Here is a 27,982-nt window from a genome sequence, read left to right as displayed (position 1 = left end):
CCCGGTATTACTCATTTGTGAATTTGTTGGTTAAAAAAAACAATTAACAGCAAAGGCAAAATTCTGATGGATGTGGTTCTTCTCAACAATGAGACGATTCAGGACAGTTCCAATAATCTTGTGATGAGGAGAGCCATCTACATCCAGAGAGAGGACTGTGGGAACTAAGTGTGGACCACAATATAGCAGTTTCATTCTTTCTGTTGTTGTTTGCTTGAATTCTATTTTCTTTATCATTTTTTTTCCTTTTTGAGCTGATTCTTCTTGTGCAGCAAAATAGTTGTATTTATATAATATGTAACATTGCATATAAAATACATATGCCTATGTTGGATTTACATTTATTTTTACCATGTTTAACATATATTGGATTACTTGCCATTTAGGAGACAGGGTGGGAGAAAGGGGGAGAAATTGGAACACAGGGTTTTACAAGGGCCAATGATGAAAAATTATCCTTGCATATGTTTTGAAAATAAAAATCTTCAATAAAAATAAAATAAAAAAGAACAATTCATCTTTACATAACACTTTGTAACAAATGAGGCACTTTTGTCACAAAAGGCTTTGTCAGTAATGTCCATAGTATTCTTCCCATTTCATTCCATGAGATGGCTTCTAAGTCCCCTTCCATAATAAATAATTAATAGCTAGTAAGGATCGGAAAGGAGATTTGCATGAAAATATTCTAACTCCCAAGTCTAGCCCTTCGTTCTGTATGGGCCGCTAGATGGAGCTATAGTATATGGACAGACCACCCTGGAATCAGGAGGACTTGAGTTCAAAATCCTGGCTCTGTGATCCTGGGCAAGTCACTTAATGCCTGTCTGCCTCAGTTTCCTCACCTGCCAAATGGGGATAATAATGGCACCCACCTCTGAGGTTGTTGTAAGAATCAAAATGAAATAATATTTGCAAAGCACTAATCACAGTGCCTGGCATATAATAAATGCTATACAGATGTTAGTTACTATTATTTTTGATTCCCACTATGCTGTACAGCAATAATATTCTACTTTTTGGCAGACTGTGACCATCACAATAACACTACTTGTTCAGTGTTTTCTATTTTGTTAGCCTCTTTCTCATATGTAATCATAATAAGGCTTCATGTTTTCTTGAGACTTTAGGCTAATTTACAAAGACTTGTCATTTGATTATTGCATCAGCTCTGGGAGGGAGATAGTGCCAGTGTTGTGACTCTTATTTTACAGATGAAGAAACTGAGGCTCAAAGAAATAAAGGAATCAAGGGCACATGGTAAGAAAGAAGTTAACTAGGACCAGATTATCTGATGCCTAAATTTATTGCTCTAACTTCTAGCCAACCAATGGGATAATAAGAACGAGTGTTCTTTTCACTATATAGATTAATATCACTGAGTTTCAGGAAGATTCGATGCTTTGCCCAAAGACATGTAATTCTTTCAATTTCAAAACTATAAAATTCAGCATCGACAACCACCAGTAAGAAGGAAATGAAACCAGTTCCATCCTATCTCACACTAGGGACCATGTGAAACTAGGGGAGAAGAATCTGAGGGAAGTCCCATGCTTTCCCATCCTATCTGCCCAAAAGAGGGCTAGAATTCCTCAAAAATGCTACTTAGCATGCAAGGGTGGAATTGGGGGCAGGATTGAGTGAAGTCCTAGATTTGGCATTAAAAGACCTGGGTTTCAATCCTAGCCCTGACACTTACTTGTTGTGTGCCCTGAGAAAATCAAGATCACTTCTTTTTACTGCCTCAACTTTTTCATTTCTAAAATGGGAATGGTAATAGCCAGCTCAGGGATACTTCAATTTCTTAAAAATGTGAGTCACTATCATCATACCTGATTAGAAAATAACGCAACCTTTCTATGGCTTTTTGTTGTTCCTCACAGAAGGCAACACATCTCTGACATCTGCCTTTGCATATGTTGTTCTCCATCTTGGAATGAATTCTCTTTTCACTTTTGCCTCTTAGAAAGAAACCTTAGTTTTTTGGAAGCTGAGTGGATGCCCATCAGTTGGGGGATGTCTGAATAAGTTATGGTATATGGATGTTACGGAATATTATTGTTCTATAAGAAACAATCATCAGGATTTCAGAAATGTCTAGAATGACTTAAATCAACTGATGCTAAGTGAAATGAGTAGAACAATAAGATTATGCAATGATCAATTCTCATGGACTCTGCTCTTTTCAACAATGAGATGATTCAGACCAATTCCAATAGACTTGTGATAGAGAGCCATCTGAATTGGGGAATGAATGTGGATCACAAAATAGCATTTTCACCTTTTTTTGTTGTTGTTGTTTGCTTGCTTTTTGTTTTCTTTCTCATTTTTTCTTTTTGATCTGATTTTTCTTGCACAGCATGGTAATTGTAGAAATACGTATAGAAGAATTGCACATGTTTAACACATCCTGGATTACTTGATGTCCGGGGGGAGGGGAGTGAGGAGAAAGGAGGGAGAAAAAATTTGGAGCACAAGGTTTTGCAAGGGTAAATGTTAAAAACTATGTTGGCATATATTTTGAAAATAAAAAGCTATTGTTTAAAAAAGAAACTCTAGTTTTCTTCAAAGCTCAGCTCAGACACCCTCTCTTCAATGAAGATTTTTCTCAACAGCTAGTGCCTCCCCCATCCTCCAAATTTCTTTGTATTTTGTAATTCTCATATGTGTATGTTTTTTTTTTCTGAATGTAAACTCCCTGAGAACAGTGCTGTTTCATGCTTGTCTTTGCATTTGTAGAATCTCACACAATCCCCAGAACATATCTATCACGTAACATGCTCTCTTAATTGAATTATGGGACAGGGCTGCCCAAGAACAGAGGAAAAAAATTATAATAATTCTTAACTTGGATCTATGATCCTTCAAAGAGTTAATGGACAGATGTCAAAACGGATCAAAAAGGGAATCTTTATTTTCCCTAAGTTATTATCTGTTCCTTGAATTGTGACTTTTATTTTCTGGAAAAAGATCTATATACTTCCCCATGAGTCACTAAAGAGACCCTCAGCACAAACAAGGTTATGAACATTAGGATCTCATTTCTGTGAGAGGCAAAGAAATCACCCTAACAAAGCGGACCTCAGAGAATTCCAGCCAGTTCTGATTATGGGATCAAAGTGAGAATAAAAATGGACCTCAGAGGTCATCGATCCTATCCTGCTTATGTTACAGGTGACCCTGAGACTGAGAAAGCTTATGTGATTTTATCTACAGCTGATCTGAATTCAAATATTGCCTTGGATATTTACCAGCTCTGTCACACTGGATAAATCACTTAACCTCTCTGTGCCCCAGTTTCCTTGCTCATAAAATAGGGTGGTTGAAATTAATTGCTTTGAATCTATGATCTTAGGAACTCAAGGTGAAGGGATGAGAGAAAAATGTGAGGAGGGGAAGGAAGACATAACTCTGAGAAAAGGAGGCCTTCAGGGCCATGGGTAATCAGCAATGGGCTCTATTGATGCAGAAATATATTTGGTCTCTTCATTATTGCAAATCCCCCAGGCAAGGGATTCCATCGCTGAGACGCCATTTTCTTGAAATAATGACTGAGAGAGGAACTTGATTGTTGCAAGGAAATGGGGATCTTTAAGTGACCTGCCAGCCTTTACTGTGGAGAGTTCATCTGCATTTATTGAAGCTGACCCCCGAGGGAGGTTGTGCTGATCAGTGCAGGCAGAGGCTGTATGGTAAATGAAACTGAAGGGAAGGAATCAGGATGCAAGCAAGAAAGTGAATCCAGCAACCTTGATATTTGCTTCATTCACTTTGGATTTCAGGCATTCATGGCTGCCATCACACTATTAAAATGAGCAAGGGGAGACCTGAGGATTGAATGATGAAGATTTGTGGCCTGGCAGTTCTATCCACAAGCCTGGAGAAACCTTTCTCAAAAAACAGTTGGAATTCTAGATTTAAAGTTCAAAACTAATAGGGAAGATCAGGGTAGGGACACCATGATGGAGTAGAAAACATTGGTTTTCAGTCACAGAATTTTCAGGGTGAAATGGGGACCCTTATGTAACCCAAACTAAGACAGACAGACAGACACACACACACACACACACACACACACACACACACATCCACCCTCCTCTCAGTGAGATAGGAGACAGTCCATCCCCTTTTAAGGATAACTTTGATTGTTGGGAAATTTACCTCAACTGCAATTGACTTCTTTACTTCTCCTATCTGCTGATTCTAATTCTGCCCTCTGGAGCCAAGTAAAACCAAATCTAATCCTTCTTCCCACAAAACAGCCCATTTAGGTAATTCAAGACAGTTCTAACATCCTCCCTGCGTTTAATGCCCCAAGTTTTTTTCAAAGCATCCTCATAAGGCATAGACTTGAGCCTTGAGGTCCTTCATCATTCTGGTTATCTTCTCTTCATCAACATCCTATTCAAAACGTGGTCCCTGGAACTTAATACTTCTCCATTTGAAATCTGACCAGGGCAGAGAACAGCAGAAAACAGCCTCTTTTTTCTCAAAAATTGTTCCTTTTTTAATGGAATCCGAGAGTTCATTAGTTGTTTTGTTGTCTGCCATAATCACACTGATTTGGATACTGGCCCTGCTACTTAACACAGCAGAGCAATCTTAGGTCATTTAGCCTACCAGGACCTAAGTTCCTAGAGTTGGACTAAATAATTGGATTAGTTCTTATTCGTTCCCAGAGCCTACAATCTTATTTTTATTGTAGTTGATAAGAATCATTTTTGAACCCGTTTCTTGGAACAAAGGAAGGAACTGGCCCTAAGCTCCTAAAAGGCTCTTTTCTCTGGCTTTGTCCATTCTGACTAATTTCCCTCCTGACTAAGAATTGATTCAATCCAATCCAATTTTTAAAAAGCATTTATTTAGCATCTTCTATACCCAAGGCACTATGCTCCATTCTGAGACAAACACAAAATGAAAACAATTCTTTTCCTTAAGGAGCAAATCACTCAATCAGCTAGCATTTATCAAGCTTTTGTGCCAGACTCTGAACTGGAGGTACAGGGAAAGGCCAAAAAGAAAACAATTCCAGTTCTTAAGGAGCTGAAGGAAAGACAGGAAAGATATAATATGTAAGTAGATAGATATATACAAGATAATTTGCAGAAGAGGGAGACCACTCTCATAATTAGGGGGGTTAGAAAAGATTTCCTGTGGAATACAGCAAAGATGCATGGATTCTGAAAGGCAGAAATGAAAAAGCACATTCTAGGAAGGCAGGGTAGTTTGCATGAAGGTAAAAGGGGGATGGGGCAGAGTTCAGTTTGTATGGGGGGAAGCAAATTGGAACATAGAGTTCGTAAAAGGGTGTTGGTTTGAAAAGGAAAGCTGGAGCCAGGTTGTAAAGGCTTTAAATGACTTGCTAAGGAGTCTATAATTCATCTTAGATATAGAGAGATATTGAAGTTTATTGAACAAAGAAATGGCATGATCAGATTTTTGCTTTAGGAAGACAATAAAATTCATAAAAACAGCAACAATTATTATGTTAGCATTTCCATAGTACTTTAAAGTTTTCAAAGTGCTTTATAGGATGATTTTGGTAATGATTTGGTGACTCCAATGGATCCATTGGAGTGAACTGAGCCTGGAAATTGCAGTAGTCCAAATAACTGATGAGAGCCTAAATGAACCTCTTAACTTTGTTACTCCAGTTTGTGGATATCCATGTGGATAATAAAAAAAAATAGGTTTCTCTGGTTAAGTATTTTCTATAGTCACCAGTAAGTTAGCATCAAAGTGGTACTAGAACCCAAGTCTCATATATCTCATATCAAAGCTTTTTCTTCTCTGATCATTTGGTCTTTCAAGTGTTATAGTGAAAAAAGACCCTGGACTGAGTCAGGAGACCTGAATCATGCTTCCAGCTCCATCAATAATTAACTGAACCTTTCTCTCTCTGGCCCTCAGTTCCCTTACTCAAAAAAGGAGGGATCTGAATTAGCAGAATCATTAAATTTTTTTTCTGATGTATTTCAACCCTTGATTCAAAGTTCATAAGGTACAAATACACTCACGCACAAAGTTAAGTGGTATATTACCCCAAACTGAGGTTTCCCCTACAAACATTTTTCTTTTTACAATCCCCTTTATTCATTTCCTTCCATACATAATGATATGGACAGAAAGTAGCAGATTAATTTATCCTTAAAATTGTGGTGGATTGATGTTACTGATGTAACTTACTGATGTTACAAAGAAGAGCTATATTTTGGTAAGATCCGAATTGAATTGATTTGAATTGGTAGAATATTTTGGCTGAAGAAAATATTCTGATTTTTCAATAAAACTTCTGGAATTTGCCTCCTGCTGCAGAATGATCAAATGAAATACTCTGCAGGATAGAAAAAATGGAAGGATTGTGAGACATACATGCACATACAATAGCTAGAACTTTTGCTATAAAAGGGAGATGTCTGATATTCACTAGGTATGTGCTCATAGGCAAGTAATTTAATGTTTCTTAGTCTCCATTTCTTCATATGCAAAATGGGCATAATTATACTTGCACTACTTCTTTCATAGGTTTGTTATAAAAGAAGAGCTTTATAAACTTAAGGTACTAAAAATTGTGTATTATTATTACTAGACAACACGAGAGGAAGCACAGAAACATATAGGGGCAAGGAACCAAACATCAAATCTGTGCTTAACTGTTTAAGCAAATTAAGGGCTCTTGTGTCTGTATCCTATTATGCCAATTGTCATGTATGGTGCTTTTTAGAAATAAAAGACTTAATTTCTCTTATTTTACTCCCAAATTTTACTACGTCTCCCTTTATTCGAGGTGTCTTCATAGAGTTGGTAAAATGTTAGAATTAGAAGGGAATTTGCAGAAGATCAAGTATAACCTCATTAAAAATAAGGAAACTGAGTCCCATAGATGGGTAGAGACTTGTACCAAGTGATATTGCCAGTCAGTGACAGAGGAGTTATACCAGATTACATTAAATTGCAATTTATAGGCTTCAATGAATATATTTCAAGATGCAAAGTGTCCTATAGAGAAGTTATTTCGAGACACTGGAGTAGGTAGTAACTTCATTGTTCTTTCCCGTTCCAAATTTCTGATTTTGATTCCCAAAAAGCAAGTCCCAAATGCTTTGCACCATTGCAGCTCAGTTAAATAAGTGCATTATCTCCAGTACTGATGACTTTGAAGAACATTTATCAATCTAAGTTTGCCATGGTTGTTCAATTTGACTCAATGTAACAAACATTTATTAAATACCTAAAGTTCATACTAGAGATTTAAAAAAAATTGAAATAGACCTTGTCCTCAAAGTTCTTGCATTGTGCTCAGGGATTGAGCAAGTGTACGAGTAAGAAAATATAAAGTAGAAATACACAACCATACACATTAGTTTTAAGAGGGAGAAAATTGGCAAATGTGTCAAGGTAGAAGTGGTATCTGAGTTGTGCTTTGAAGGATGACAGGGATTCTGGGAGGCAGAAATGAGGGGGAATTATATGGTAAAATGAAAGGAACCATAAGTGTGCAAAGGCACCGTGATGGAAGATACAATGCTGTATATGAGTAATAGCTTAGTAAGACAGTTTGACTGAGATGGAGAGTGGATGATGAGGAGAAAGTAAGAATGGATAAGTAGGTAGGAACAAGACTGAGATAGTCTTGATGATTTCGCATCTTAGCTTAAAGATGGTAAGAAGCTATTACATATTTCTTGAATAGAGGAGTGTCATGATCTGATCTGTGTTTTAGGAAGATGATTTGGCATCTGGGCAGAAGATGGATTGGAGAAACAAGAGACTGAAGGCAAGAGACCACTGGGGAGGAGGCTATTACAATAGTTCAGGCAAGAAATGATGTGAGCCTGATCTATAAATAGAAGCTATGTGAGTGGGGAGAAGGGGATGGAGTTGATGGAGGTTATAGAAGTAATATGGACAAGACTTGGCAACTCACTGGATATAGGGGGTGAAGGAGAGAAAATCAAGGATGACTCCAACATTGTGAACCTGGATGCTTCTTCAACTGCTACTCAATTCTCCTGATTCTGCTCTCTGAGGTCAAAGAGAAACACATGAATCATTGTGCTAGAGGGATGATGGGCATTATCAACAGGAATGGGGAAGCTTAGAAGAGAGATAGGTTTGTTATTTTTTTAAATCAGCAATCTGATTTTATAAACCCTATAGATTGAAAGTAAGTTATTTCCAGGATTTGTATTCTAATTATAATGCCATATAGTTGGTTCTGTTTATTTGTATTGTTTCACTAAGTAGTTTTTCTATTTATTCCATAAGAAAAAATTATGGCTTTTAAAATTTTTGTTGTAGATTCTTTTTTTAAGCCAAATATGTTTTTAAAAAGTTGGAACACAAGGTTTTACAAGGGTGAATGTTGAAAACTATGCACATGTTTTGAAAATAAAAAGCTTTATTAAAAAGGGAAGAGTGAATGCAAAATTGTCAATTTTTATATTGCTTTAAGTTGTAATAAATCCAAGTGTAATACAACATAAAAATAGATTTTTATTGCTATCTCTCGTTTTTACTTCACCTGGATTTTCTCTCCCATCCCTCCCTTCTCTTTCCCCAGAAAGTACACCTCACTTGCACTTGAATGATCTGCTCTTTTTCTTTCTAATGCCTAGCATCATAACCCTGAATAATGGAAGAAAAAAAATTCCACTCAAATGAGTGAAAATGACAGGAAAGTGTATTGCCTGTCAACCCTGGACTGTAAAGCCCAAAGAATATTCTTGAAAGGAAAAGACAGGGAGTCACATATGCAGAACAATTGAGTCTAGCCCATTCTTGGAAAATGACAATCTTTTGAGGATGTGGAAGAAAAGGCCAAGATCAGAGGGTCTGCCAATTCCTGGACAAGACACCAAAGGAACAGTAATGTTCTCTTATCCTTCTCTCCTCTCCCACCTCTGCCTCCTTTCCACCTCCCCAAAAGAACTGAATCCATTATAAATTTCTTTGTAATCCTATGTCTTTCAGTTTAAGCATTTAAGATTAAGATTATATGGTTATTATTCTGACGTGTCCATAGATTTTACCAACCAGTTTAAAGGAACCAAGACACAAAAAAATGTTAAAAAAATATCTCCTCTAAGGCTCAGCTACTTAAACTATAGCTAGCAATCTCATATGGGATCTTGTAACTGAAAGTGGGGGGGGGGGGTCACAAAATTATGGTTTATTATCATTAAATATTTGGTTTTATACCTTTTTTTATATATCTGTATAACTGGAGCTATACAAAAATTTCTCAGCTGAAAAGGGGTCATGAGTAGAAAAAGTTTAAGAAGCTCTGCTCTAGGCTAAGGATTATCTATTATTCATCTTTATGGCTAGTCACACAATGTAGCTAGGTGTCCCAGTAGACAGAATGGAGAACCTGAAATTAAAAAGATCTGAGTTCAGTTCCAGCATCAAATACTCATTTGATCTTGGGCAAGTCACTTTAGTTCTGTGTGCCTCGGTTTCTGCAACTGTAGGATGGAGATGATAATAATAGAACTTACCTTTTAGGGTTGTTGTAAGGATAAATGTGATATCTAAAGTATTTTGCAAACCAACAAGTACCATATAAATTTTAGTTATGATTATTGGTTTTAATTTATTATTTTGTTACTATATATTCATTTTATATTTCATTATTCATTAATATATTCTATATTCATAAATATAGACATTTAATATTATAGTTATCATAATATGTTTATATGATTATTTTATTATGATATTAATGATAATCTATTGATAATAATACTAAATGTCCTGTTGAATTGAACTAAACTGAGCAAAAAATAAGATTAAGTTAAATTAGTAATCCCCAATCCCCAAATGTTCCCTCAAAGAAATATATTTTGTATCTATCCAAAGCATTAATATGGCTTTGATGGGTACTTGACACCTACCCTGCTGCATCCCATCCAGAGAGTATTAGGAGATACCCAAAAAGCTGAAAGAGAGGTCAATGGTGAAAGCTGTTCAGCCACACTACTGACTTGGATTGACCATATCAGGTCTAGCCCAATATTATATGAGTTCAGTAATGTCCACTTTCCTAATGACACTGCTGAAAACAAGACACCCCTTCCTACCAAATCCTCCTTTTCTCCCAAGAAGTGTCAACTTTATCAATTTGACCATTGAGGGGGCAGAAGGAGGATCATTTCCCAAGGCATTTGGGACATTTTTCAAGCACAAATTGGTCCTCTCTGAACTGTCTGTGTATCCTTCAGGAGAGAATCTAGAGCTATTTGCTCTATACATATGCAGCTATTTGTCCCTGAGGTATTGAAATGTCACTCACACTTTCCATTTAAGCTCAATCCCTGGTCCTTTTGGCCAAGCTCAGAAAGCAGAGGCATCCAGAGATTGATGACATCCATCTATGGCATTGACCATTAAGAGAAAGAAAGTTCAGCCTTCATCAAAGACTCCAAGTATTCCCCTCTACCATAAAAGGTGTTATGAATAAAGGTTGAGGCTCAGTTTGTGGGTTATGGGAGACTTACCTGTAGCAATTATTATTATAATTGTTGTAACTTCCCAGAGCTGTCAAACATCCCAAGCAGATGGCATAGGAGAAAAATATCTGAGTTCCAGCATCTACCCAGACCTGTAGGAAAAGACCATAGGAGTCACAACAGAGGAAGAATTAGACCAGAAGGGACAAATGAGGAGATTCTGCTTTTTTGTTTGTCTCCCTGGGAAACAATTAGGATTCAAATTTGGAAATATTCATGTAGTGGACCAACCAATTAAAAAAAAAACAAATATGTTATTCTTGAATTGACTTAATACATCAAACATCTCAACTTATTTTTATTAACTTCTTAATGAATCACAGAATTTTAAGAATTGGAAAAGAACTGAGAGAAACCTTAACTAAAGTATGAATCCATTGATGTTTATTCAGCAAGTCATGGGTTGGTTATTTAAGTGACAGAGAAATTACTACTTTCCAACAATTTTGATTATATATTACCTTGAATGCTTTTCTTTCTCTGTAATCAATATTGCCATTCATTTATTCATTCATCAAGAATTATTCATAAAGCATCTACTGTGTGCAGAGATATGGGTTATATATAGTAGGATATACAAATTTTAAATAAGACACAATCAGTTCTCTGAAGGAGCTCACAAGTTAGTGTATGAGATAAGAAACAAAGATATAGGTATGGCATAAAATATTATATATTACCAAGAGGGATATAGAACTGAGGACAGAAGGAGAAGATTTTTATTAACAAGGAATTGGTTACAGAAAGCTTCTTGGGGAAGGAGGCATTTGAATTAGAAAATAAAGAATTAGTCAAAATTTAACTATTAAAGTAGGGGAAGGAATACATACTAGGCATAGAAAAAATTGTTAGAAGAAGACACACAAAAAGCAAAAAATCATTACCTATTTAAGGGATAGCCAACAGTTTCATTTGCCTAGAGTACAGAGTACGTATATGGAGAAGAATTATATAAAAAGATTGTGAAATTATGGTGTCCAGCTACGGAGAACTGTGAATGTTGAACAAATAAGTTCAAACTTTACTGAGTGAACAGTAGAAAGCCACTGAAGATGTTTGAGAAGTAGAATGTCATGACTAGAATTTATAGATAACAAAAAATAATTAATCTAGCAAGAACATGAAGTGTGGATTATAGGAGAAGAAAGTAGAGGGAATTTTAAAGAATTTTATTTTTATAGTTCAAATCGCTAGTACTGAACGCCTCTATATAGAAGGTAGTATGGAAACAAAAGTATGGATGTGAAAAAAGATTATTGCAGACATAAGAAATGAGGATGAGGAAAGACTCAAAGACAATTGTGAAGATACTGTGGTGTAATGGGTAAACTTCTGTACATAGATTGAGGATGATCTCAGCCTCAGGCACATAATATATGATTCTGGTAAAATAGCTTAAAATATCTCAATTTACTGATCTGTAAAATGAGGGGATTGGGTTTGATGGTCTCTTTGTTTTTATTTAACGCTAACCTTTGGCTAATGCTTAGAAAATGGGAGACTGGATGAGCAGTTAACTGACAGACTCAGTTAACTCAGAAAGAAGTGTTTAAAGACTAAGATAATAAGCTTGGTTTTGGATGTGTGGAGTTTAAGGGACTGGTGGAACAGCAAGATGAAGATATAAGCCTGAAACTCTGAAAAGAGAGATCAGATTGAATCACAGAAAGGATGCATTCATTCAACAAATACTTATAAAATGTTTATTATGTATCAGACACCAAGGACGCAAGAATGAAAATGAAACATCATTTCCCTCAAGAAGTATATGTTTCCATGGGTGAACACAAAGTAAGCAAGTAAGTTAAGACAAAATAGATAGCAAGCAAATACAATGTAATTGCACAGCAGGAAAATATCAACCACTAAGGAGGTTGGAATAAACATTGTATAGGAGTTGAGTTGACATCTGAACAAAATTAGAGTTGCCAAGAGGCAAAATTAAGGAGAGTGGGCATTCTAGGCATGGGGCACATTTTATACAAAGGTACAGAGGTGGGAAATGGAATCTCACGTATAGGGCACAGAAAACAGTCTAGTTTGGCTGGCAGGACCAAAGAGTGTATGAAAAGAAGTAATGAGAAACAAATTTGGAAAGGCAAACTAGAGGCAGATTGTAAAAAAGCTGGAGTCTCAGTTGAGAATTTTCTATTTATACTAGAGGCAATAAAGAACTACTTTGATCTTTGTGAGTAGGGAAGTTACATGGTCTGGCTAGCAACCTGCCTTTGGGATGGCAATTGGCAGCTATTTTGAAGGTGGATTGGAGAGAAGAGAGATTTGATACAAGGAAACCAATGAGGAAGCTAGTCTAAGCAAGAGATGTTAAGGGTCTGGGCTAGGGAGATATTCATAGGAATGGAGAAAAGCAGACACATGTAAGAAAATGTAGAAATTTCAATGATAAATCAGTCAAAAACATTATTAAGCACCTTCTATGTACTAAGTGGCACAGTGTCAGAACTTGGGTTAGGAAGGCTCATCTTCCTGAGGTCAAATGCAGACTCAGTAGCTGTGTGAACTTTTTGCCTCAGTTTTCTCATCTATAAGAGGAGCTAGAGAAGGACATGGTAAACCACACCTGTATCTCTGCTAAGAAAATACCTGAAAGGGATCATGAAGAGTTAGATGCAATTGAAAAAAAAAAATTGAACAAGAAAAATGTACCAGACTCTGGGAGCTAGACAAATGAAGAAAGACAAAAGAAATTTCCTTCTCTAAAGAAGCCCAGTCTAATGATGATTGGCAACTGATTAACTCTATGGGATGAGGTAGAAGGTAGAGTTGAAAGTGACTCTAAGGATGTGTCAACTGGGTAACTGGAAGGATAGTGATCTCCCCAATAGAAAGAAGGAAATTCAGAAGATGGCAGAGGGGAAATAATAAGCTCTGTTTTCTATATTTTGAATTGGAGATGCTTATAGGACATCCAGTTTAAAATGTCCAATAGAAATATGGATCTGTTTTGCCTGGCACCTAGCTAGTATTTAAAATAGCATGGGTTGTTTGATTGGTGTTCAGGGGAGAGGTCTGGGCTAGTAACAGAAATCTGGGAATCATCTTTCTCTAAAGATTAGAATGGAAACTAAGAGTAAATGGGATTGATGAAGGACAGAGTCTAGAAACTGTGTAGAGAGAGAAGTGAAACAGGGGCAGAATCTTGGGGAGAAAGTCCATCTTTTGGACAGGATGAGGAACAAGTGAAATGGATGAGGAATAAATGAAAGTGAAAGATCAGGAGTCAGAGAACCAAGTGAGTTTGAAGCCTCTAAAGGAAAAATTAAAGGAAAGTAGAATTCCCTTTAAGTGGGATAGTGATAAATAGTGTTAACTGTTGTAGGGGAATATAATTGAGAAACCCAAGTTAATTTTGTTAATTAGGAGGTCATTGGCACTCTATGAGGGAACAGATTCAGTAGAGTAGGGACAAAAGCCAGATTGCAAGGCACTGAACAGAGAGGAGACAATAAGAAAGGAAAGCTGGATGCAACTTCTTAGGGTATAGGCAATCTTTTCTCAAAAGTTTTGTGATGAAGATGAAGTGAAAGATGGGATGGTAGCAGGAAAGCTTAGCTGTCTGAGGAAATATATATTTAGGACTGGGGAGACCTGAGCATGTGTGTCAGCAGATGTAGGTAGATTACGAAGAAGCCAGTAGAAAGACAAAGAATGAAGATTAATGAGAGAAGGAAAAACTGCCGGAACAAGGTCTGGAGGAGGGATAGGATTAAGGACATGGGTAGAAGGGTTCACATTAAAGAAGAGGAGTACTTCTTTTGTGCTGAGAAAGAGACAAACATACAGAGAGACGGAGAGAGACAGGGAGAGTCACACACAGAAAAAAGCAGAGGCAGAGACACACAGACAGACAGAAGCAGACAGACAGAGACAGACACACACAAAGAGAGTGAGAACAAGAGGGGGGGGACAGGAGAGGAGAAGAGAAGAGAAGAGATGTTTTGAGAAATAAGATAAGAGATGAAGCATGCTACCTGCCTTCTTAGAGATGAAGCATGCTACCTGCCTTCTGATAAAGAGGTTATGAACTCAAAGTACAGAATCAGACATACTTTTGCTTATCTATGAATGTTTATTATAAGAGAGAGTTTCTTTCTCAATTAGGGGGTAGGATCTGGGAGAAAAAAATAAATGCTTGTTAATTGAATTTTTAAAAAACAGGCATTTTTCTCAACCACATGGAAACTGTTATAGTAGTTCCAGATAACTAACTCAGCTCAATAAGAGACATTCCATTAATGTCTTCCATACCATGGCACAATTTGGACAACAAGAGGCATAAAAGCACAGAAGAGTTTTCTGGGTCCCTCCAATCAGCCTAGGCTAAGGAGGGAGCTGGTTAGTTGAGTAAAAGAAATTCTTTCCTGAAAACCTTCCCCAGAGTCAATTTCACATAATCACAGCACTGAAAGAGACCTTGGTTATCATCCTGTCCAGACTTTTGAACTTTCTTTTATCAAGGATCCCTTTTAGTAGTCTGGTGAAGTCTACGGACCTCTATTAAGAATAATGTTTTAAATACATAAAATAAACTTGTAAACATCTATGATTACAACAGAAAACAAAATTTTGTGAAAATAAAGACACAATTCCCCCCCCCCCCATCAAAGTTCACACTTTGAATGCTCTCTCTTTTTGGTTCAAGGGTCTAACCCAACATTCTCATTTAACAATTGAGGAATCTGAAGTTTGGAAAGGGAAGTGACTTGTCCAAGTTCAAACCACATTAAGGAGATGGAGTTTTATATATTATCGAAGAAGAATTTGGTCTTGAACGCTGTTCAATAATTTGTGATTTAGAAGAAGCCTTGGCTATTCCTTGAGGATTAAATGGTTCCGGGGCTGTCACGCTAAATCAAATAAGGCCAACTACATCTCAAAGAGAGTGAAACTGGGTAGCAGAAACTCAATGACAGACAAGCTGTTTCACAAGATTGGGCACTTTCAAAACTTTGCACACAGCACAGGTCAACTGAAAAAAAGGGCTTTTTAGTTCTCAATAACAACCACAAAAGTTGAAAAAAAAAAGCCAAACCCCAAGAACCATGGAAGCTGGGTCAGCAGCTGGGTCACTCCCTGTTCCCTCGGCTGTACCTCTACTTGGTGAATGGGGGGCGTTCTGGCAGTCACAGCCCTGGCCTGTCCACATTCCAGAGTTGCTCCAGTTCTAAGCTACAGAAATGAGCCGCATGGGAATGGAATAGTGGACAAGAACTGCCCTCCAGATGGAAGGGAGACAAAATCTGGCTCTCCCATCTCACTTTGAGTAGGTAATAGGTCTTCATAGCATATTTTGCCATAACTTGTTGCAGGGGTACCTTCTGATTTTTCGTAAGGTCTATGGCAGAAACAGCACTGGATTAGGAGTGAGAAGATCAGATTCAAATCAAGACTGTGTTACTAATTTCTGTGTGAACTTGGACAAAGGATTGGACTGGATAAACTCTAAGGTCCCTTCCAGTTCTAAATCTTCTGATTGTATAAATAAAATAAAAATTATAGCACAGTCATAGAGTATTTTATAATTATGAATTACTTTCCTGCCAAAACCTCATTTGATCCTTACAATCATCTGGTGGAGTCATGAAATGCATATTGTGATACTTTCATTTTACAGATCAGGAAAATGAGATTCAGAGCCATGCCATGATTTGTTGTGGTTGCATGAATAAGAGATAATAGGAGAGATTTGAACTCAGGTCTTTATATATTCATATTTATTTGTGCCTAGCTTATTTTCCTTATTAGACAGATCCCCTACGAGCAAAGATTCTTTTCTCTTTTGTTGACCTCACCTCTGCAACTCCATGATGCTCACTTTTAAAAATTCATCCCTTTCCTTCACTTCCCTCTCCTTTTCTTTCTGCCCCTTCCTTTTTCTTCCTTTATTCTCTTTCTTAATAATCTCACCTTCTGGGGCGGAGCCAAGATGGCGGAGAAGACACACGCGTCTTTCTAAGCTCTTCTCTTACCCTCTTTATCAATATTATATTGAGCCTCAAAAATAGTCTTGACTGCTACAATTCGTAAAGATAAGAAGTAACAACTCACGGCGAAGAAAATCTGCAGTCTCGCCAAAAAGGTTGGCTGGGGCCAGTGGGGAGACTCAGCACAGACTGGGAGAGAAATTAGGTCTGAGGAGAGTCTCAAAACCCAGGGTGAAGGCACAGATCTCAGCACAAGCGCGCAGCCCCAACCCGCAGTAAGGGGCTTTTCCTTGGGGCAGTTGTGATCCTGCACGGCAGGAGGACGCAGCCCGGGTTAGCCTCCAATCTGCGCAGTGGGGAGCTCTGCTTGGGGCCATAGAGCTTTTCCAGGGCCGATTTGCATCAGGCAGAGACACTGGGGCAGAGTTTGTGGCTGTCTGCGTTCTGCAGTCTGCGCTCAGCTGCTAATACTCACAGTCCTCACAAGAGGTCCTGGCCTGGGCGGTGACACTTTCACCACTTAGTTCTCAGTCCGAGGGCAAGCGATAATCCACTCAGCCCTACTAAGCAGTTTGATAGCTCGCCAGTGCTGAATCCACCTCCTGTTGGGGGAAGGGAAAACTCTCACCCAGAGCACTCCCATACCTCGGAGCCGGAAATCGGTTTACATCTTCCCTGCTCTGCAGAGGAAGCTGGTAACTTCCCTTGCCTAGGAGACCTACCCTAAAGGCTTTAAAACATGAATAAAAAGATGAAAAGAACGATCTACAGCTTCTATGCAGAAAAAGAGCAGGTCAGCAAACCTGAAGAGACCTCAAACAGCAAAAATGCATCAGACTGTCCTTCCTTACATAATGTCTCATAGAAGAGACCATTAAAAGTCTCAAAAGAGAGTTAGAAGATAAATGGGGAAAGGAAAGAGAAGCCTTACAGAGAGAGCAACAACTTCCTGAAATACGAATTGAAAAGTTAAAAAATTCCCAGGAAGTGCAGGGAAACAAATCTAGTGAATTGGAAAAATAAAAAATCTCAGGAAAGTAAAAATTGTGAATTGAAAAATAAAGAATTCACTAGAAAGTAGGATTTGTGAATTGAAAAGACAAAGAATTGCAAGAAAGTAGGATCCGTGAATTGGAAAAGACAAAAGAACACGCAAGAAAGTAGGATCTGTGAATTGAAAAGAAAATAATTCACTAAAAAAAAATTAGTGAAATGGAAAAAATTCCACAGACCAAAAACAATACATTCAAAACTCAATTGACATATACAGAAAGAAGTAAAAAAGCTAATGAAGAAAATAATTCTTTAAAAATTAGAACTGAACAAATTGAAACTAATGATGCATTGAGACAGCAAGAATCAGTCAAGCAAAACCAAAAAAATGACAAACTGGAAAAAACCATGAATTATCTACTTGCTAAATGACAGACTTGGAAAATAGATCTAGGAGAGATAATCTGAGGATTATTGGACTTTCCGAAAACTATGATGAAAAAAAGAGCCTAGATACTATTTTACAAGAAATCATCAAAGAGAACTGCCCAGATGTAATAGAATCAGAAGGTAAAATAGGCATTGAAAGAATTCATCGAACACCTCTGAAAGAAACCCTAAAAATAAAACCCCAAGGAATATTGTGGCAAAATTTCAGAACTATCAGATTAAGGAAAAATCTTAGCAAGCCAAAAACCATTTAAATACCGAGGTGCCATACAATAAGGATCACCCAAGATCTGGCTGCCTCTACATTAAAGGAAAGAAGGGCCTGAATATGATATTCTCGAAAGGCACAAGAACTTGGGATGCAGCCAAGAATAAACTACCCAGCTAAGCTGAGCATTTTCTTCCAGGGAAGAAGATGGATCGTTTAATGAAACAAATGAATTCCATTTGTTTCTGAAGAAAACCAGAACTAAACAAAAAATTTGATCTCCAAGAATAGAACTCAAGAGATGCAGAAAAAGGTAAAATAACCTTTGAGAATTGTATTTCTGTTGTGGATATACAAAAAAATACATGTAAAATTTGATTGTACTGATATAACATAAAAAAGGGAAGTAGATATGGAAAAAGGGATGATGGCAGAATAAGGTGGGAAGGAGGGATAAAAAGAGGGAAACCACATCCCACAAAGAGGCTAAGGAAACTTATCATATCTGAGGGAATTTAGAGAGGGGAGGAACATTGTGTAATCTTACTCTCATCAGAGTTGGCTCAAAGGAAAAAATAATTGACATTTGTTTTAGAGAAAATCTCTCCCTCATTAAAAACGGGGGAGAGGAAAGGGAAAAGAAAAAGAGTAATAAGGGAAGGAAGGGGAAAGACTCAAAGGGGGGAGGGAGGGATTATAAAGAGGATAAGCATCGTGGATACAAGAGGGGTACATAAGTTTAAAAGGGGAAAGAGGGTTGGGGAGGCAAGAATAAGTAAAGCACAATCTGGGGTTATTAGGATGGCAGGAAATACAGATTTAGTAATTCTAACCGTAAATGTGAATGGGATGAACTCCCCCATAAAGAGGAGGCAGATAGCAGACTGGATCAAAAGTCAGAACTCTACAATATGTTGTTTACAAGAAACACATTTAAAGCAGGGGGATACATATAGAGTAAAGGTAAAAGGCTGGAGCAAAATCTATTATGCTTCAGGTGAAGTCAAAAGAGGGTAGCCATCCTTATCTCAGATCAAGCAAAAGTAAAAATTGATCTAATTAAAAGAGATAAGGAAGGAAACTACATCCTGCTAAAGGGTAGCATAAACAACGAAGCAATATCAATATTAAACATATATGCACCAAGTGGTATGGCACTCAGCTTCCTAAAGGAGAAGTTAAGAGAGTTGCAAGAAGAAATAGACAACAAAACTGTAATAGTAGGAGATCTCAACCTTGCACTCTCAGAATTAGACAAATCCAAACCACAAAACAAATAAGAAAAGAAATTAAAGAAGTAAATATAATATTAGAAAAATTAGGTATGTTGGATCTTGAGAAAATTGAATGGAGATAGAAGAGAATATACTTTCTTCCTCAGCAGTTCATGGAACCTATTCAAAAATTGACCATATATTAGGACATAAAGACCTAAATTAAATGCAAGAAAGCAGAAATAGTAAATGCTTCTTCAGATCATGATGCAATAAAACTACATTCAACAAAAAGTTAGGGGGAAATAGACCAAAAAGTAATTGGAAACTAAACAATCTCATCTTAAAGAATGATTGGGTGAAGCAGCAAATTATAGATACAATTAATAATTTCACTCAAGATAATGACAATGATGAGACATCATACCAAAATTTGTGGGATGCAGCCAAAGCGGTAATAAGAGGGAATTTTATATCCTTAGAGGCTTACTTGAATAAAACAGAGAAAGAAAAGATTAATGAATTGGGCTTGCAACTAAAAAACTAAAAATAGACCAAATTAAAAACCCTCAATCAAATACTAAATTGGAAATTCTAAAATTAAAAGGAGAAATTAAAAATATTGAAAGTAAAAAAACTATTGAAATAATTAATAAAACTAAGAGTTGGTTCTATGAAAAAGCCAATAAAATAGATAAGCCTTTAGTAAATCTGATTAGAAAAAGGAGGGAGGAAAATGAAATTAGTAGTCTTAAAAATGAAAAGGGAGAACTTTCCACCAATGAAGAGGAAATTAGAGAAATAATAAGGAGTTATTTTGCTCAACTTTATGCCAATAAATTTGATAACCTAAGTGAAATGGATGACTACCTCCAAAAATACAGACTTCCCAGACTAATAGAGGAAGAAGTAAATTGTCTTGAATAGTCCCATTTCAGAAAAGAAATAGAACAGGCAATTAAACAACTCCCTAAGAAAAATCCCTCAGGACCAGATGGATTTACATGTGAATTTTACCAAACATTTAAAGAACAATTGGTCCCAATGCTATATAAATTATTTGATAAAATAGGGAATGAAGGAGTCCCACCAAATCTCTTCTATGACACAGACATGGTACTGATACCTAAACCAGGTAGGCTGAAAACAGAGAAAGAAAATTATAGACCAATCTCCCTAATGAATATTGATGCTAAAATCTTAAATAAGATATTAGCAAAAGACTACAGAAAATCATCTCCAAGATAATACACTATGATCAAGTAGGATTTATACCAGGAATGCAGGGTCTGGTTCAATATTAGGAAAACTATCAATATAATTGGCCAATGTCAATAACCAAATTAACTAAAAACCATATGATCATCTCTAATAGATGCAGAAAAAGCATTTGATAAAATCCAACATCCATTCCTATTAAAAACACTTGAGAGTATAGGAATAAATGGACTTTTCCTTAAAATAATCAGCAGCATCTATTTAAAACCATCAGTAAGCATCATATGTAATGGAGACAAACTGCAAACCATTCCAATAAGATCTGAGGAAACAAGGTTGCCCACTATCACCGTTACTATTTAATATTGTATTAGAAACGCTAGCTATAGCAATAAGAGCTGAGAAAGAGATTAAAGGAATAAGAATAGACAATGAGGAAGCCAAATTATCACTCTTTGCCGATGACATGATGGTATACTTAGAGAACCCTAGAGATTCATGCTAAAAGTTATTAGAAATAATCCACAACTTTAGCAAAGTTGCTTGGTTATAAAATAAACCCACATAAGTCATCAGCATTCTTATATATCACTAACAAAATCCAACAGTCAGAGTTACAAAGAGAAATTCCATTTAAAGTAACTACTGATAATATAAAATATTTAGGAATCTATCTGCCAAGGGAAAATCAGAAACTTTATGAGCAAAATTACAGACCACTTTTCACACAAATTAAGTCTGATCTAAACAATTGGAAAAATATTAAATGCTCTTGGATAGGGCGAGCAAATATAATAAAGATGACAATATTACCTAAACTAATCTATTTATTTAGCGCTATACCAATCAGACTCCCAAAAACTATTTTAATGACCTAGAAAAATAACAAAAAGTTCATATGGAAAACAAAAGGTCAAGAATTTCAAGGAATTAATAAAAAAAAATCAAATGATGGTGGCTTAGCTGTACCAGATCTAAAACTATACTATAGAGCAGCAGTTACCAAAACTATTTGGTATTGGCTAAGGAATAGATTAGTTGATCAGTGGAATAGATTAGGTTCAAGGATAAAACAGTCAACAAATATAGCAACCTAGTCTTTGATTAAACCCAAAGATCCCAGCTTTTGGGATAAGAACTTACTGTTTGATAAAAATTGCTGGGAAAATTGGAAACTAATATGGCAGAAACTAGGCATTGATCCATACTTAACGCCTCAGCAACCAAGATAAGGTCAAAATGGGTTCATGACCTAGGCATAAAGAATGAAATTATTAATAAATTAGAGGAACATAGGATAGTTTACCTCTCAGACCTGTGGAAGGGGAAGGTTTTATGACCAAAGCAGAACTAGAGATCATTACTGATCACAAAATAGAAAATTTCGATTATACCAAACTGAAAAGTTTTTGTACAAACAAAACTAATGCAGACAAGATTAGAAGGGAAGCAATAAACTGGGAAAATATTTTACAGTCAAAGTGTTCTGATAAAGGCCTCATTTCCAAAATATATAGAGAATTAACTCTAATTTATAAAAAATCAAGCTTCATTCTCCAATTGAAAATGGTCAAAGGATATGAACAGACAATTCTCAGATGAAGAAATTGAAACTATTTCTAGTCATATGAAAAGATGCTCCAAGTCATTATTAATCAGAGAAATGCAAATTAAGACAACTCTAAGATATACTCACACACCTGTCAGATTGGCTAAGATGACAGGAAAAATAATGATGATTGTTGGAGGGGATGTGGGAAAACTGGGACACTGATTCATTGTTGGTGGAGTTGTGAACGAATCCAACCATTTTGAGAGTAGTTTGGAACTATGCTCGAAAAGTTATCAAACTGTGCATACCCTTGATCCAGCAGTGTTACTACTGGGATTATATCCCAAAGAGATTATAAAGAAGGGAAAGGACCTGTATGTGCACGAATGTTTGTGGCAGCCCTTTGTAGTGGCTAGAAACTGAAACTGAATGGATGTCCATCAGTTGGAGAATGGCTGAATAAATTGTGGTATATGAAAATTATGGAATATTACTGTTCTGTAAGAAATGACCAACAGGATGATTTCCAGAAAGGCCTGGAGAGACTTACACGAACTGATGCTGAGTGAAATGAGCAGGACCAGGAGATCATTATATACTTCAACAACAATACTAGATGATGACCAGTCCTGATGGATCAGGCCATCCTCAGCAACGAGATCAACCAAATCATTTCTAATGGAGCAGTAATGAACTGAACTAGCTATACCCAGAAAAGAACTCTGGGAGATGACTAAAACCATTACATTGAATTCTAGTCCCTATATTTATGCCCCACCTGCATTTTTGATTTCCTTCACAAGCTAATTGTACAATAATTCAGAGTCTGATTCTTTTTGTACAGCAAAATAATGTTTTGGTCATGTATACTTATTGTGTATCTAAGTTATATTTAATATATTTAACATCTACTGGTCATCCTGCCATTTAGGGAGGGGTGGGGGTAAGAGGTGAAAAATTGGAACAAGAGGTTTGGCAATTGTTAATGCTGTAAAGTTACCCATGTATATATCCTGTAAATTAAAGGCTATTAAATAAAAATAAAAAAAAAAAAAAAAAAAAAAAATAATCTCACCTTCTTCTATGGTCCTACTAAACTGTTATCTTTCAAGTCTCTATTACTAGTACTGATGTCTCTTTTATACTCTAGCTTGACATCTCCAAGTTTCTACTAAACATTTCCACCAAGATGTCCCACTGGGATCTCATAGTCAACAGAAATAATAAAATTGAAAAAGATGTAAATATATAAAAATATTTTAAAGACATAAATATAAAAAAGATAAAAGAACCATGGTGGAATCCAATGAAATGGATATTTATAGAGAAATGTACAATTGAACTGGGTAAAATTAATTGCACAAGCACAGAGTGGAGGCATGATATGGCTAAATAACTATTTATATGCAACTTTGTTAAGTACTTATTACATGACAAATGATATATTATATGACAAATATTGTGCCAAACTCTAGAGGTACAATACAAATCAAAGACAGATCTTGCCCTCAAGGAGTTTACATTTTACAGGAAGAGATAAGTCATTACTGTACATCTCTCCTTTTCTTCCCACAGAGTTGTGGCTCTCAAGGAATTCGCTGTCCAGTGGAGGAGACAAAATGCTGACAACTATGAGCAAATAAGAAAGTTATACAAGATATATAGGATAAACTGGAGCCAAACAGAGAAAGAACGTATTAGTTTTAAGAAGGATTGGTTAAAAAAAAAAACTTCTGCAGAAGGTAGGATTTTATCTAGCACAAGAAGGAAGCCAACAGGAAAGAGGAAGGTTAAAATTCTATCATAGCAGACAATAAAAAGGCATGCAATTGAGTGATAAAGTATCATGCATGAGGAGTATCAAGAAAGCCAATGTTATTGGATTACAGAATACATGGAATGGAAGATAGTGTAAGAAGCAAAAACAGGTAGGAATAGACCAGATTATAAAGATCTTTAAAAGAAAGACACTTACATAAAGAATAAATGAATAAAACCCCCCAAATAATACATGCTTTGTATGTGCCAATTATTGTAATAAAAGCAAGATTACAAATACCAAAAAAAACCAGTCCCTAACCTCAAGAAACTTATATTCTAATAAAAGAAGACCAGCTATCATGAGAAATGTAGTCAGGGAGAGGTAGTTTGATCTGAAAAATCACAGGGACAATAAGTTGATTTCTAGATCCACTGATCGACATGTCTTGTTGATTTCATTTCTGCTCCCATGGCAAAAATTGGAAAGGATGGTGGGTTAGGGGAGATGGAAGACAAAATGGAATGCATCCAATAGTGTGATAGGAAAGGAAAAAAGTGAAAAGTGATGAGTTTGGGACCAGCAAGATAACTCAAATGCTTGTCCGTCAGTAGCACAGAAACCAGAGTACTGGTGTGCTGAGCAGAAATTGGGAGCTGAGCACAATAGCTTGGCAGAAAGTTGATCCCAGAGTCTACTGAGTTTGGGTCAGGCTAGATATAGTAAATATAGTGAACTCCCACCACCAACAGTATTGTTGTCCTCCTTTCTTTTACATCCTTTATTGAGTGATACTCGGTGCCCTCCCTTTTCTTGAATTTATTGGGATGAATCAAGAACTAAGAAAAGATTTTTGGAGGATTACAGTTAGACCACTATCCAAACTGTCCCACTAATATCTAACACCTCTTCCTGTTTTAACATTCCATTATTTTCAGGTGTTTTATTCTCTCATTAAGCAAACATTTATTAAAAAGTAATTACTGGAGGCAATACAAAGTACAATCTGCCCCTGCCCTCAAGGTGCTTGTAGTCTCAAAACTTCCTTTCCACCTCCCCCCACACACATAGAGGCTGGCTGGATGAACATTCATTAAGAATGTTGGAGAAGGGATTCTTGGAGTTGGTAGGAGGTTGGAACAGATGATCTTGAAAGTCCTTTCCAACTCTTAAGATTCTCTAAGTCTTTGGTTCTCACCCCTGGCACCCAGTACTGAATAAAGCAGCCAATTTTTTTGTTGTTGTTCAATTTGAGAGCATCTTGTGGTCTCAAAATCTTGCCAAGCAAATCTATTGAAATGGCCAGTAAAAAGCTAGACCCAATATCACACGTGGAAGCTGACTGTCACCAGCAGAAAGCAACTAAAAGTGGAAAATGGTGAGCAGGGGGAATAAGATTTGTTCTTTTTTCTGGAGTTTACTATCCATAGTTATTTTTTCCTTTTCCTTTTCTTTAACACACACACACACACACACACACACACACACACACAGCCACACAACTTTTGTAAGCCAAGCTTTCACTTAAGGAAGAAACATAACTTATATGGGTAGGAAGAAAATGGCATAATTAAACTCTTTCTTTCCATTCTCTCTAGAGGGAGAGATTCTCAAAAGATTAAAAGTGGGTTAGGAGAAGAATAAAACAGCCGTGTTTCCAGTATCTACCTGACAACAGCTTTTGTAGGAGTGAATAATTACATGGGAATCACTTCCTCTCCACCTCTCTTTCAGAATTCTCAGGGTTGCTAGGCACTCTCTCTCCCACCTTCTGCTAATGCCATATACAGACGCCGATGAATACAGTATATCCTTTATGAGGAAAGGGAAGATGGGGAGAAGGATTCAAATACCCAATTTTTTGGCTTATTAATGTTGGCCTTCAGAGGGAGAAAGCTTAGCTTCTTTGGACATATTTAAATGCTAATACTCTCAGCTAAATCAGTGGGAATGGTTTGGCGGTTAAGTGGTCCTGGATCATCCTGATATGGAAGAAGTCATATTATGAATATTCTGCTGATATGTCCAGGCAGCACTTTGGAGGAGCCACCCTGGCTCCTGGGTTGACTCTGGGCTCCCATCTGGGGCTCAAAGTAAGAGTTTGGAATCTGGCTTGCAGCCAAGGCCAGTGCCAACAAAGTGTCATTAGGTGGAAATGCTAGAGTTTGGTGTATGAAGGAACCGGTTCTAGGAAGAGATAATGTATATAAATTGACCTTGCTGTCTCTTCTCCCTTATGAATAACATGGAGAACTGGCCACAGCAGCCCACTTTCTGGCACCTTTGTCCGTGAAGGGGGGAACATGAAAAAGTTGAGTAAAGGAGTGGAGTAATGGGGAGGAGGTTAAAAGAAGGCAAGAGAGGAGGCTTCAACTCAGGATGAGGTAGAAAAAGGGTCCAGATTCGCAGTCAGATGCTCGAGGTTCAAATCCTGGCTCTATGCCTTTACTTTTTATATGTTCAATTTATACTCCCTGGGTTCTTCCTTTCTAAAATAAGGGGCTGAACCATCTGTCTTCAGATACTCCCAACTTTGATCTTGTTCTTTTTTCTGGAGTTTACTATCCATGGTTATTTTTTTCCCTTTTCCTTTTCTTTAACACACATACACACACACACACACACACACACACACACACACACACACACACACAAAGCCACCCAACTTTTGTAAGCTAAACTTTCACTTAAGGAAAAAACACAACTCATATGAGTAAGAAGAAAATGGCTGACTTAAGGTCTTTCTTTCCATCCTCTCTAGTGGGAGAGAGTCTCTAAAGATTAAAAGTGATCTTATATGGAGTTTTCTAAGAGCATGTTGTCTTCCCACTTAGAATGTAAGCTCCTTAAGGACAGGTCTGGTTTTTATTTTGTTTTTGTCTTTTCTTTCATATCCTTAGTGCTTAGGATAATGCTTGGATCATGGAACTACTTAATAAATAAATGTCTTGTTTGGTTCCTTCATGGTCTTATCTGATGCTCACAATGGCCCACAGAGGGAAGCCAATCAGGCATTAAGTGGAAAGAATTTTAGCTATGGGGTCTGGTGAGCCTGAGCTTCAGTCTGAGCTCTGTTATGTTTATGGAGTGTTCCAAAAGTCTTAGTACAGCTCAAGCTAGTAAAGTTTAATGTATGTGTGTTTATATGCACACAGACATGTATACACATACACACAAGTGTACATACATGTATACTAATGTATGTACACATATAGGTACATGCACATATACATGTGTATATGCATGTAAAGATGTACGTATATACTATTACATATGTATGCACATTCACATAGAGACATGCTGTGTATATATATATATATATGTGTGTGTGTGTGTGTATGTGTGTGTGTATATCTATATTCCCAAAGTTTATTCTAAACCCTCATACAGAAAAACAATCCGAAGCGAGAGAGATAAATGACTTGTCCACTGTTCTCTCTGGACTTAATTTTCTCATTTGTCAAATGGAGGTGATACTATCAACCCTGCCAACCTCACTGGGTTATTGGGAGGAACAAATGAGTGAATGCTTGCAAAACATTTTGTGATTACAAATACTGTGGTGGTGGGGGGTTGTTTCAGTCAATGTCTGACTTAGCGATCCCAATGTGATTACATCCATTTTCTTAAGCAGGAACAGAATCAGAGAAATTTTCAGCTGGAAAAGACCTCAGATGTAATCCAAGCTCACCATTTCACAGAATAAGAGACTGTTGGTGAAGCTGTGTGTCTTACATAGGGTCACTGAGGGAGGGAGGCTCAGAGTCAGAATTTGCACATGGGTCCTCCAACATCTGTTCCAATGCACTCTTTTCTAATACACACCAGGGGTTCCTAATGTGACAGATATTGGCCACAGGTCTGAATTCCTTTAAAAGTCCCCTTTGCCATACCCATTTGCAAATGCTAGCATGGCAGGAGCTGGGGCTGACTGGAGTCAAGTTGGATGCTTCTTCCATCCTGGGGAGTTGCCTGCTTGTGGTGCCAATCTGGAGATCCAGCAAGCAACATTAAGATCCTGGCTCTGGTTTTTTAATCCATCACTGAACCACCAGGTCTTTCCAAACCTGTCACAGAGGCTTTGGGATCAAGAAAAGGCCTTTTGCTTTTGTTTTTAATTCTCCCTGAGAAG

General features: G+C 37.0%; 1 protein-coding gene across 1 annotated transcript in view; it reads right to left on the bottom strand.

Annotated features, from left to right (window-relative positions):
- The window catches only part of SLC6A11 (solute carrier family 6 member 11), a 178,578-nt gene that overhangs the window by 26,696 nt on the left and 123,900 nt on the right, over nt 1–27,982 (bottom strand). Inside the window, exon 7 of the mRNA XM_031955206.1 lies at nt 10,500–10,603. Within this exon, the coding sequence (XP_031811066.1) occupies nt 10,500–10,603 (104 nt within the window). The remainder of the gene's footprint in view (nt 1–10,499; nt 10,604–27,982) is intronic.

Source organism: Sarcophilus harrisii, chromosome 1 (genome assembly GCF_902635505.1).
Source record: "Sarcophilus harrisii chromosome 1, mSarHar1.11, whole genome shotgun sequence".
NCBI lineage: Eukaryota > Metazoa > Chordata > Mammalia > Dasyuromorphia > Dasyuridae > Sarcophilus > Sarcophilus harrisii.
Note: the sequence above shows the minus strand (reverse complement) of the source record. Positions and strands in the feature narration are given on the sequence as shown.